This window comes from Oncorhynchus clarkii, chromosome 8 (genome assembly GCF_045791955.1).
Source record: "Oncorhynchus clarkii lewisi isolate Uvic-CL-2024 chromosome 8, UVic_Ocla_1.0, whole genome shotgun sequence".
NCBI classification, from domain to species: Eukaryota; Metazoa; Chordata; class Actinopteri; order Salmoniformes; family Salmonidae; genus Oncorhynchus; species Oncorhynchus clarkii.
Window position 1 is genome coordinate 562896 of NC_092154.1, and position 11768 is coordinate 574663.

Genomic DNA, 11768 nt, shown 5'->3' on the forward strand with positions numbered 1-11768 from the left:
ATTGACATTAAGGGTCACTATATAGAATGTAGAGGTCAGTATGTAGAATGTTGGGGTCAGTATGTAGAATGTAGGGGTCAGTATGTAGAATGTAGGGGTCGGTTTGTATAATGTAGGGATCAGTATGTTGAATGTAGGGGTCAGTATGTAGAATGTAGCGGTCGTAATCTAGTATGTATGGGTCAGTATATAGGATGTAAGGATCAGTATGAAGTATGGGGTCAGTATGTAGAATGTAGGGGTCAGTATTTTGAATGTAGGGGTCAGTATGTTGAATGTAGGGGTTAGTAGGGGTCATTATGTAGAATATAGGGGTCATTATGTAGAATCTAGGGGTCATTATGTAGTATGTAGGGTCAGTATTTAGTATGTAGGGGTCAGTATATAGGGGTCATTATGTAGTATGTAGGGGTCAGTATGTAGTATGTAAGGGTCAGTATATAGGGGTCAGTATGTAGGGTTCATTATGTAGTATGTAGGTGTCAGTATGTAGTATGTAGGGGTCAGTATATAGTTGTCAGTATGTAGTATGTAGGGGTCATTATGTAGTATGAAGGGGTCAGTATGTAGAATGTAGGGGTCAGTATGTTGAATGTAGGGGTCAGTATGTAGAATGTAGCGGTCATAATCTAGTATGTGTGGGTCAGTATATAGGATGTAAGGATCAGTATGAAGTATGGGGTCAGTATGTAGTATGTAGGGGTCAGTATGTAGAATGTAGGGGTCAGTATGTAGTATTTAGAGGTCAGTATGTCATAGTCACGGCCTGTGTCGCAGGCTGACGGTGTGTGTGTGTGTGTGTGTGTGTGTGTGTGTGTGTGTGTGTGTGTGTGTGTGTGTTGTGGTTGCTAGGCGATGGAGAGCAAGCTGCTGGTTGGAGGGAGGAACATCATGGATCACACCAGCGAACAGCAGAAGACCCTGGAGACACGCAGACAGGAGATCGCTGAGCAGGTACCTCCTATGGACATGATAGTAAAGACAACGCTTTTCATTGAACATCAACACAACCGTACTGTTTTCATCTGATTAGCTAGTTTTCCATCCAAATGGCGACTGATTTTCATGCAAATATTTTAAAATCTGCATATAAACAATATGAGCATTTTCACACCAAAGATGTTTCCATCATATTGACTTGTTGTGAATAAAATGCTGTGATGACCTAGTAGCAATAACTTACAAGTTAAATGGTTTCCGTCGCATTTTCACCTCTACTGATGGTTCTGTCACTAAGAATGTTGTGTTGTATAGGGAGTGTTCCCTCTGGTACATGTTGTATAGGGAGTGTTCCCTCTCTGGTACATGTTGTGTTGTATAGGGAGTGTTCCCTCTGGTACATGTTGTGTTATATAGGGAGTGTTCCCTCTGGTACATGTTGTATAGGGAGTGTTCCCTCTCTGGTACATGTTGTGTTATATAGGGAGTGTTCCCTCTGGTACATGTTGTATAGGGAGTGTTCCCTCTCTGGTACATGTTGTGTTATATAGGGAGTGTTCCCTCTGGTACATGTTGTATAGGGAGTGTTCCCTCTGGTACATGTTGTGTTATATTGGGAGTGTTCCCTCTCTGGTACATGTTGTGTTAAATCTCCATCGACGATCTATGGTCCGGAGTCCCCGGCGACGATCCACGGTCCGGTTCCTCCGGCGACAATCCAAAGTCCGGAGTCCCCGGCGACGATCCGAGGCGCCACCGAGGCTAGATGCCCACCCGGACCCTCCCCCATAGAGTCAGGTTTTGCGGCCGGAGACCGCACCTTTGGTGGGGTAGTGTCACGCCCTGACCTTAGAGAACCTTTTATTTCTCTATTTTGGTTAGGTCAGGGTGTGACTAGGGTGGGTAGACTGGTTTTTTATTTTCTATGTTGGTCTGGTATGGTTCCCAATCAGAGGCAGCTGCCTATCGTCGTCTCTGATTGGGGATCATATTTAGGCAGCCATTTAGGCAGCCTTTCCCACCTGTTGTTTGTGGGATCTTGATTTTGTATTGTTGCTTTTTAGCCCTACAAAGCTGGACATTTAATTTGTTACTCTTTCTTGTTTTGTGCCGGTTATCATCAATAAAAATGATTAACCTACCCCACGCTGCATCTTGGTCCGACCATCCTTCCAACAACGATCGTGTTAATAAAATTGTGTTTGTGTTGTAGAGAGAAAGGGATGTTGTTAAAGTTGTTTATTTTGTAGAGTCGCAGAAAAAGGAAAAAGGAAGTAAAAAAAAAAGTTGTCTTTGTATTGTATTGAGAGAAGGAGATTTTAATAGTTGTGTTTGTATTAGAGTCGTAGAGAGGAGATGTCAATAAAGTTTTGTTTATATTGTAGAGTCGTAGAGAGAGGGAGATGTTAATAAAGTTGTGTTTGTGTTGTAGAGTCGTAGAGAGAGGGAGATGTTAATACAGTTGTTTGTGTCGTAGAGAGAGGGAGATGTTAATAAAGTTGTTTGTATTGTAGAGTCGTAGAGAGAGGGAGATGTTAATAAAGTTGTGTTTGTGTTGTAGAGAGAGGGAGATGTTAATAAAGTTGTGTTTGTGTCGTAGAGAGAGGGAGATGTTAATAAAGTTGTGTTTGTGTTGTAGAGAGAGGGAGATGTTAATAAAGTTGTGTTTGTGTTGTAGAGAGAGGGAGATGTTAATAAAGTTGTGTTTGTGTCGTAGAGAGAGGGAGATTTTAATAAAGTTGTGTTTGTATTATAGAGTCGTAGAGAGAGGGAGATGTTAATAAAGTTGTGTTTGTATTATAGAGTCGTAGAGAGAGGGAGATGTTAATAAAGTTGTGTTTGTATTATAGAGTCGTAGAGAGAGGGAGATGTTAATAAAGTTGTGTTTGTATTATAGAGTCGTAGAGAGAGGGAGATGTTAATAAAGTTGTGTTTGTATTGTAGAGTCGTAGAGAGAGGGAGATATTAATAACGTTGTATTTGTATTGTAGAGTCGTAGAGAGAGGGAGATGTTAATAAAGTTGTGTTTGTGTTGTAGAGAGAGGGAGATGTTAATAAAGTTGTGTTTGTGTCGTAGAGAGAGGGAGATGTTAATAAAGTTGTGTTTGTGTTGTAGAGAGAGGGAGATGTTAATAAAGTTGTGTTTGTGTCGTAGAGAGAGGGAGATGTTAATAAAGTTGTGTTTGTATTATAGAGTCGTAGAGAGAGGGAGATGTTAATAAAGTTGTGTTTGTATTATAGAGTCGTAGAGAGAGGGAGATGTTAATAAAGTTGTGTTTGTATTATAGAGTCGTAGAGAGAGGGAGATGTTAATAAAGTTGTGTTTGTATTATAGAGTTGTAGAGAGAGGGAGATGTTAATAAAGTTGTGTTTGTATTATAGAGTCGTAGAGAGAGGGAGATGTTAATAAAGTTGTGTTTGTATTGTAGAGTCGTAGAGAGAGGGAGATATTAATAACGTTGTATTTGTATTGTAGAGTCGTAGAGAGAGGGAGATGTTAATAAAGTTGTGTTTGTGTTGTAGAGAGAGGGAGATGTTAATAAAGTTGTGTTTGTGTCGTAGAGAGAGGGAGATGTTAATAAAGTTGTGTTTGTATTATAGAGTCGTAGAGAGAGGGAGATGTTAATAAAGTTGTGTTTGTATTATAGAGTCGTAGAGAGAGGGAGATGTTAATAAAGTTGTGTTTGTATTATAGAGTCGTAGAGAGAGGGAGATGTTAATAAAGTTGTGTTTGTATTATAGAGTCGTAGAGAGAGGGAGATGTTAATAAAGTTGTATTTGTATTGTAGAGTCGTATAGAGAGGGAGATGTTAATAAAGTTGTGTTTGTATTATAGAGTCGTAGAGAGAGGGAGATGTTAATAAAGTTGTGTTTGTATTATAGAGTCGTAGAGAGAGGGAGATGTTAATAAAGTTGTGTTTGTATTATAGAGTCGTAGAGAGAGGGAGATGTTAATAAAGTTGTGTTTGTATTATAGAGTCGTAGAGAGAGGGAGATGTTAATAAAGTTGTGTTTGTATTGTAGAGTCGTAGAGAGAGGGAGATATTAATAACGTTGTATTTGTATTGTAGAGTCGTAGAGAGAGGGAGATGTTAATAGAGTTGTGTTTGTGTTGTAGAGAGAGGGAGATGTTAATAAAGTTGTATTTGTATTGTAGAGTCGTAGAGAGAGGGAGATGTTAATAAAGTTGTGTTTGTATTATAGAGTCGTAGAGAGAGGGAGATGTTAATAAAGTTGTGTTTGTATTATAGAGTCGTAGAGAGAGGGAGATGTTAATAAAGTTGTGTTTGTATTATAGAGTCGTAGAGAGAGGGAGATGTTAATAAAGTTGTATTTGTATTGTAGAGTCGTAGAGAGAGGGAGATGTTAATAAAGTTGTGTTTGTATTATAGAGTCGTAGAGAGAGGGAGATGTTAATAAAGTTGTGTTTGTATTATAGAGTCGTAGAGAGAGGGAGATATTAATAACGTTGTATTTGTGTTGTAGAGTCGTAGAGAGAGGGAGATGTTAATAAAGTTGTGTTTGTATTATAGAGTCGTAGAGAGAGGGAGATGTTAATAACGTTGTATTTGTGTTGTAGAGTCGTAGAGAGAGGGAGATTCTGCAGCAGGTGATGGTTCAGGATGAAGAGACTCTAGAACTCAGAGAAACATTCTCCTCCCTGCAACAGGAGGTGGAGGCCAAGACCAAGAAGCTCAAGAAGGTGAGACTTAAAACACTGTATTGTTTCTCATTGATTGTATTGTTGTTGAAGTGACAAAAAAAAGTTCTCTGTTGTAGCTCTATCTATCTGCTGTAGCTCTAAGCAACGCTAAAGTGTGTCTGCTCTGTCTGTTGCAGTTCTATGCTAAGCTGCAATGTGTCTGTTCCGTCTGTTGTAGCTCTATGCTAAGCTGCAGTGTGTCTGTTCCGTCTGTTGTAGCTCTATGCTAAGCTGCAGTGTGTCTGTTCCGTCTTTTGTAGCTCTATGCTAAGCTGCAGTGTGTCTGTTCCGTCTGTTGTAGCTCTATGCTAAGCTGCAGTGTGTCTGTTCCGTCTGTTGTAGCTCTATGCTAAGCTGCAGCGTGTCTGTTCCGTCTGTTGTAGCTCTATGCTAAGCTGCAGCGTGTCTGTTCTACTGTGTTGTAGCTCTATGCTAAGCTGCAGTGTGTCTGTTCTACTGTGTTGTAGCTCTATGCTAAGATGCAGTGTGTCTCTTCTACTGGTTGTAGCTCTATGCTAAGCTGCAGTGTGTGAAGGCTGAGATCCAGGATGTTAATGATGAGCACGTCAGGAGTCGACAGGAGCTGGAGCAGACGCAGAACCAACTCACCAGAGAACTCAAGTTCAAGTAAGTCCAACACACGCGCACACACACACACACACACACACAAAAACACACACACACACACAAAAACATGCACGCGCACACACACGCGTACACCCCCCCACACACACAAAAACACCCCCCCCACACACACACCCACACACAAACACAAGCACACATATATGATGTGATTACAGTCAGCTATTGTTCAAAAGTATATATTCTCTTTCCGGTGTGTGTGTGTATTTGTGTGTGTGTGTGTGTGTGTGTGTGTGTATATAAATGTGTGTGTGTGTATCAATGTGTGTGTGTGTGTGTGTGTGTATATATAAATGTGTGTGTGTGTGTGTGTATCAATGTGTGTGTGTGTGTGTATATCAATGTGTGTGTGTGTGTGAGGTGTGTGTGTGTGTGTGAGGTGTGTGTGTGTGTGTATTAATGTGTGTGTGTGTGTGTGTGTGAGGTGTGTGTGTGTGTGTGTGTATATTAATGTATGTGTGTGTGTGTGTGTGTGTGTGTGTGTGTGTGTGTGTGTGTGTGTGTGTGTGTGTATATTAATGTGAGGTGTGTGTGTGTGTATATTAGTGTGTGTGTGTGTGTGTGAGGTGTGTGTGTATATATTAATGTGTGTGTGAGGTGTGTGTATATTAATGTGTGTGTGTGTGTGTGTGTGTATATTAATGTGTGTGTGTGTGTGTATATATTAGTGTGTGTGTGAGGTGTGTGTATATTAATGTGTGTGTGTGTGTGTGTGTGTGAGGTGTGTGTATATTAATGTGTGTGTGTATATTAGTGTGTGTGTGTGTGTGTGAGGTGTGTGTGTGTGTGTGTGTGTGTGTATATTAATGTGTGTGTGTGTGTGTGTGTATATATTAATGTGTGTTTGAGGTGTGTGTATATTAATGTGTGTGTGTGTGTGTGTATATTAATGTGTGTGTGTGTGTGTATATATATTCATGTGTGTGTGAGGTGTGTGTATATTAATGTGTGTGTGTGTGTGTATATTAATGTGTGTGTGTATATTAATGTGTGTGTGTATATTAATGTGTGTGTGTGTGTGTGTGTGTGTGTGTGGTGTGTGTGTGTGTGTGAGGTGTGTGTATATTAATGTGTGTGTGTATATTAATGTGTGTGTGTGTGTGTGTGTGTATATTAATGTGTGTGTGTGTGTGTGTATATTAATGTGTGTGTGTGTGTGTCTATTAATGTGTGTGTGTGTGTGTGTGTGTGTGTGTGTGTGTGTGTGTGTGTATATTAATGTGTGTGTAGGTATCTGATCATAGAGAACTTCATTCCTCCTGAGGAGAAGAATAAGATCATGAACAGACTGACCCTTGACCCTGAGGAGGACCAGTGGAAGTTACAACTCCTCACCCCCTCCGAGAGGTCAGGGTGTGTGTATCTGTATCTGTGTGTCTGCGTGTGTGTGTTCATGTGTCTGTCTGTCTGTGTGACTCACGATTGAACAGCCATGGGTATGACTATAAACAAATATTTGGCAGTCTGGGGCACTTACACAGGCTCACAGTAGACAGGCTGACTGTAGACAGGCTGACTGTAGACAGGCTGACTGTAGAAAGGCTGACAGTAGACAGGCTGACAGTAGACAGGCTGACTGTAGACAGGCTGACTGTAGACAGGCTGACTGTAGACAGGCTGACTGTAGACAGGCTGACAGTAGACAGGTTGACAGTAGACAGGCTGACTGTAAACAGGCTGACAGTAGACAGGCTGACTGTAGACAGGCTGACTGTAGACAGGCTGACTGTAGACAGGCTGACAGTAGACAGGCTGACAGTAGACAGGCTGACTGTAGACAGGCTGACAGTAGACAGGCTGACTGTAGACAGGCTGACAGTAGACAGGCTGACAGTAGACAGGCTGACTGTAGACAGGCTGACTGTAGACAGGCTGACTGTAGACAGGCTGACTGTAGACAGGCTGACTGTAGACAGGTTGACAGTAGACAGGCTGACTGTAGACAGGCTGACAGTAGACAGGCTGACAGTAGACAGGCTGACAGTAGACAGGCTCACAGTAGACAGGCTCACAGTAGACAGGCTCACAGTAGACAGGCTCACAGTAGACAGGCTGACAGTAGGCAGGCTCACAGTAGACAGGCTCACAGTAGACAGGCTGACAGTAGACAGGCTGACTGTAAACAGGTTGACAGTAAACAGGCTGACTGTAGACAGGTTGACAGTAGACAGGTTGACAGTAGACAGGTTGACAGTAGACAGGCTGACAGTAGACAGGCTGACAGTAGACAGGCTGACAGTAGACAGGCTGACAGTAGACAGGCTGACTGTAGACAGGCTGACAGTAGACAGGCTGACAGTAGACAGGCTGACAGTAGACAGGCTGACAGTAGACAGACTGACAGTACATTACCTACAGATTGCAGTCTAAAACCAAGACAAAGCAGGGTAGTACGGTGATCCGTCTATCTGTGTGGAGAACATGGTACTTTCTGTATCCGTGAGTGTCCATCTGGGACCTTTTGAATTGTTAGAATACTTCTGTAATATAATATGTGGTATGTTCAATTATATTTTCTATGTTCAATTCTCTCCGTCGGTTCAGTCAGATGAAGAAGAGGCTAGCCTCGGCAGTCGGATACAAACGACCAATCAGCCAGTACGCACGGGTTGCCTTAGCGATGGGCGCCCACTCCAGATACCGGGTAGGAGAGCGTGTGTGATGGAATGAATGAAAATGGTCAGTAGGTGTATAACTTCTTCCCCAGGCACAGCACATATACACCTGGGATATCAACCATTCAAAGTTGTCCCAAACCAAATTTACAGGTCGAGGGCAAATTCTTAGGTCGTAAACGATTGTGGGATGTCTTGGCTCCTGGTCCAGTGAGTCTGCTGATTTAACTATGTCTTGGCTCCTGGTCCAGTGAGTCTGCTGATTTAACTATGTCTTGGCTCCTCGTCCAGTGAGTCTGCTGATTTAACTATGTCTTGGCTCCTCGTTCAATGAGTCTGCTGATTTAACTATGTCTTGGCTCCTCGTCCAGTGAGTCTGCTGATTTAACTATGTCTTGGCTCCTCGTCCAATGAGTCTGCTGATTTAACAATGTCTTGGCTCCTCGTTCAATGAGGCTGCTGATTTAACTATGTCTTGGCTCCTCGTCCAATGAGTCTGCTGATTTAACTATGTCTTGGCTCCTCGTTCAATGAGGCTGCTGATTTAACTATGTCTTGGCTCCTCGTTCAATGAGGCTGCTGATTTAACTATGTCTTGGCTCCTCGTTCAATGAGGCTGCTGATTTAACTATTAGTTCAGTCAGATCTGCCTTTATCATGTAGTGTGGTTGTGTTACGAGCCGATCCAGGTGACTGACCAATAGAAACACGGCTGACACTGAGTATAATACCATTATTGTGGAATGTTTACATGCTGTGGTAGAATAACGAATAATAATCTTGGATGTAGATCCGAACACGGCTGTAGTTTACGCAGCCTTGACGTCGGCTGATGTTTCCTTGCAAACAGAACTGAAACAATCTAGCCAGGTTGATATGAAGATTTTAATTTGGTAACATCGCACAATGTGACGTGATAATGGTAAAGTCCTGAATCTGATGTACAGTGTGGGCGTGACCATACAATTCTATGGAAGTGACCTACTGAGTAAAGTATTTGTCATCATTTAATTTTGGCGAATCACACGACTGCGCGGTGTTTTGTAGGAGATGATTGGTTGGTAGATTAAGCCGATGTGAGTTTTTTCTCGTCTTCTGCATTTTCTAATGAAGGCCCAGTTCAGCGTATTGGTCCACCACGCTCTTAGCAAAATTTGCGCTGAAGTGTCTGGGAAGGAGATTAGCAGGTATACCGACCCTGGCCCCTGACCCTTGTTAGCTGTGCTAAAACCTGCTACTGTACAGCAAAAATTACCTGACCACTCTGTTTCCTCGTGTGTTGTGTATGTGTGTAGGCTGAGAACATCCTGTTCTTGGAGCTGGACATGAGTCCTCCCACCTCAGTCTCATTGGACCACTGGCCCTCAGAGGTGCGGCCTAACTGTAGCCCCTCTCCCACAGACAACGCCCCCTACAGGGAGAGAGCCACACGCGTCCGCAAGTCACGCTCCTGGTGAGACACACCATAGAGAATGATAGATGCCTCTAGTGGCCACAGGCAATATTAGCATGACCAGCGTCATTGAGGGCTTCCATCATTTTAATGTAGTCAACTGGGTGGGACTTCATTGGCTGATCCCTCCTGATGACCCTGTTGGAGTCATGTCCAGGTCATCAGGAGGGATCCACCAGTCATGAAGAAGACATTTGACTACTTCAGAATGATCACAGATACTATGATGCCTCACACAGTCTGCTGTCTGGCATGTTCTCCTATTGGCTGTCTATTCTCACCTCTTCACCTGCGTCTCTGCTATATGCCATATCCTGTCCCTGTGTGATGTCATATTCTGTCCCTGTGTGTGATGTCATATTCTGTCCCTGTGTGTGATGTCATATCTTCCTGTTCCAGGTGTCAGGCCCCACGAGCCATCACTTCCTCCTCCTCCTCCACGGTTTCCCTGGCAACCCATTCTACTGCCACGCCCAGTACTGCCCAGTGAATACCGGCCTCTCCCTACCTACCTCTACTCTCTCTCTCTCTCTCTCTGGTGTACTCTTTACAGCAGCCTGCTAACTCCTCCCCTTTCCTCTCTTGACCAATCAGCTCTCAGGAGTGGGAAACCACTCAACAGTCTTTGCCTATGCTGCCTCATGATTGGTTGATCACTGCCATGGGAGGAGCAAAAACCTGATTGACAAACAGATCTACTGCCTCAAGGACTCCACTACCCAGACTACCCTGGGGGAATGAAGGAGAAACCCTCCAACATTCTCTCTCTCCTCATTCCTGCAGGAGCTCTGCCTGTCTGTGCATTTTGGCAGCCCAGGGGAGTCAGAAGTGAAACTCACAATAAATGAAGACAGCAGGAGACTGATTTGTGGTGCTCAAAACAAGGTAGTTATTTAAGAGGTTAGGGGGAAAGGTTCAACTGAAAGGCCTATCAGGTAACTGGTGGGTCACTCTGTGTCCGGCTCCTCCGACAGCCTGTGTTAATGAACAAAACAAAATAGAGAGAGAGAGAGCGATGAGTCCGCAGATTCACCCCTTGCTCTCAACTTGCTGCCCGGGAATAGGTCCCCTTCCTTTGGGGCAAAGAACAGGAAGACAGAGAAACAGGTGAGTCAAACATTGACTAGTATCTCCTTTGTCGTTGGATCGAGGTGCTTATCATACTCATTCCAGTTCTTCTGAGGACTAGATGTCGTACCCTCTGCCTGTCTGTTCAACCGCATCCTCTGCCTCAGTGGCAGAACTAGAGTTTTATACAGGGGGTGGCCAAGGCTACTTCAGGGGTCCATAGAACATAACAGTAAATTAGTGTTTAACCCTAACCTGGCATCTAAGGAGCATGAATGAATCCTATGATTGCTGATTAGAGGTAGAAGTGATGATTCACTGAACCCGGAGTTCTTCAATGAGGCAGATAGTGAGGTCCATAAGGGTTACATCACTAGAATTCTATAACATACTATGAATAGTCAGTGTCTCTACCTCAGAACTGCAGCTCCATTTCTCTCTCTCTCTCACACACACACTGTACTCACATACTGGAGAGACTTGGGTCACTCTGTTTTCATGAATATATAATCTGGGTCTATAAGAAAATTAAGCTCAAGCACCAAGGAGATAAGATAAGATTTGTGTGTTTGTCACGTTAGTTGAATGGAGGACCAAGGCGCAGCGTGATGTGAATACATGTTACTTTAAGGAAGACGAAGACCACTAAACAAACTATACAAAAAAAAATGACCGTGAAGCTAAATAGAGTGCTGACACAGGCAACTAACACATATACAATAACCCACGAAATACCCAAAGAAGATGGCTGCCTAAATATGGTTCCCAATCAGAGACAACGATAAACAGCTGCCTCCAATTGAGAACCAATTTAGGCAACCATAGACATAAACACCTAGATGGTAAACAACCCCATAAACCTACAAAACCCTTAGACAGTACAAAAACACATACATCACCCATGTCACACACTGACCTAGCCAAAATAATAAAGAAAACAAAGAATACTAAGGTCAGGGTGTGACAGTGTTACATAAATTGCACAGTTTATTTACAAAAAAGTACATTTACAACAACAAAAAATATTTGCAATTTGACATACCAGTTATCAAGCAGAAATGGACTTAATTTTGGTCATTATTACAAACTTACTGTATCATATTTATGCTCATATATATTATGTTAACTAATAAAGAAACGTGTTGGAATTGGCCTAATCAGGACCAAATGAAATGTGTCATGATACCCTTTGGATGGATCATTTTATAATGTCAGTGTACTAGCTAGTACACAGGTTTTAATCACGACCAGAGGGACTACCTAAGAGCCAAATTATCCCTGGTAGATTTAAAACAGCATAATTCTGCGGTTCCTTGTGAGAACTGGCTAAATGTTTCACAAACTCATC

At 42.8% G+C, this 11768-nt stretch overlaps 1 protein-coding gene across 1 annotated transcript in view; it reads left to right on the top strand.

Annotated features, from left to right (window-relative positions):
- The window catches only part of LOC139414863 (kinesin-like protein KIF3C), a 53351-nt gene extending 41989 nt beyond the window's left edge, over positions 1-11362 (top strand). Inside the window, exons 2-8 of the mRNA XM_071162443.1 lie at positions 853-954; positions 4520-4642; positions 5151-5269; positions 6515-6631; positions 7829-7928; positions 9195-9352; positions 9752-11362. Coding sequence (XP_071018544.1) covers positions 853-954; positions 4520-4642; positions 5151-5269; positions 6515-6631; positions 7829-7928; positions 9195-9352; positions 9752-9842 — 810 coding nt within the window. The 3' untranslated portion in view covers positions 9843-11362. The remainder of the gene's footprint in view (positions 1-852; positions 955-4519; positions 4643-5150; positions 5270-6514; positions 6632-7828; positions 7929-9194; positions 9353-9751) is intronic.
- The last annotated feature ends 406 nt before the right edge of the window (positions 11363-11768 follow it).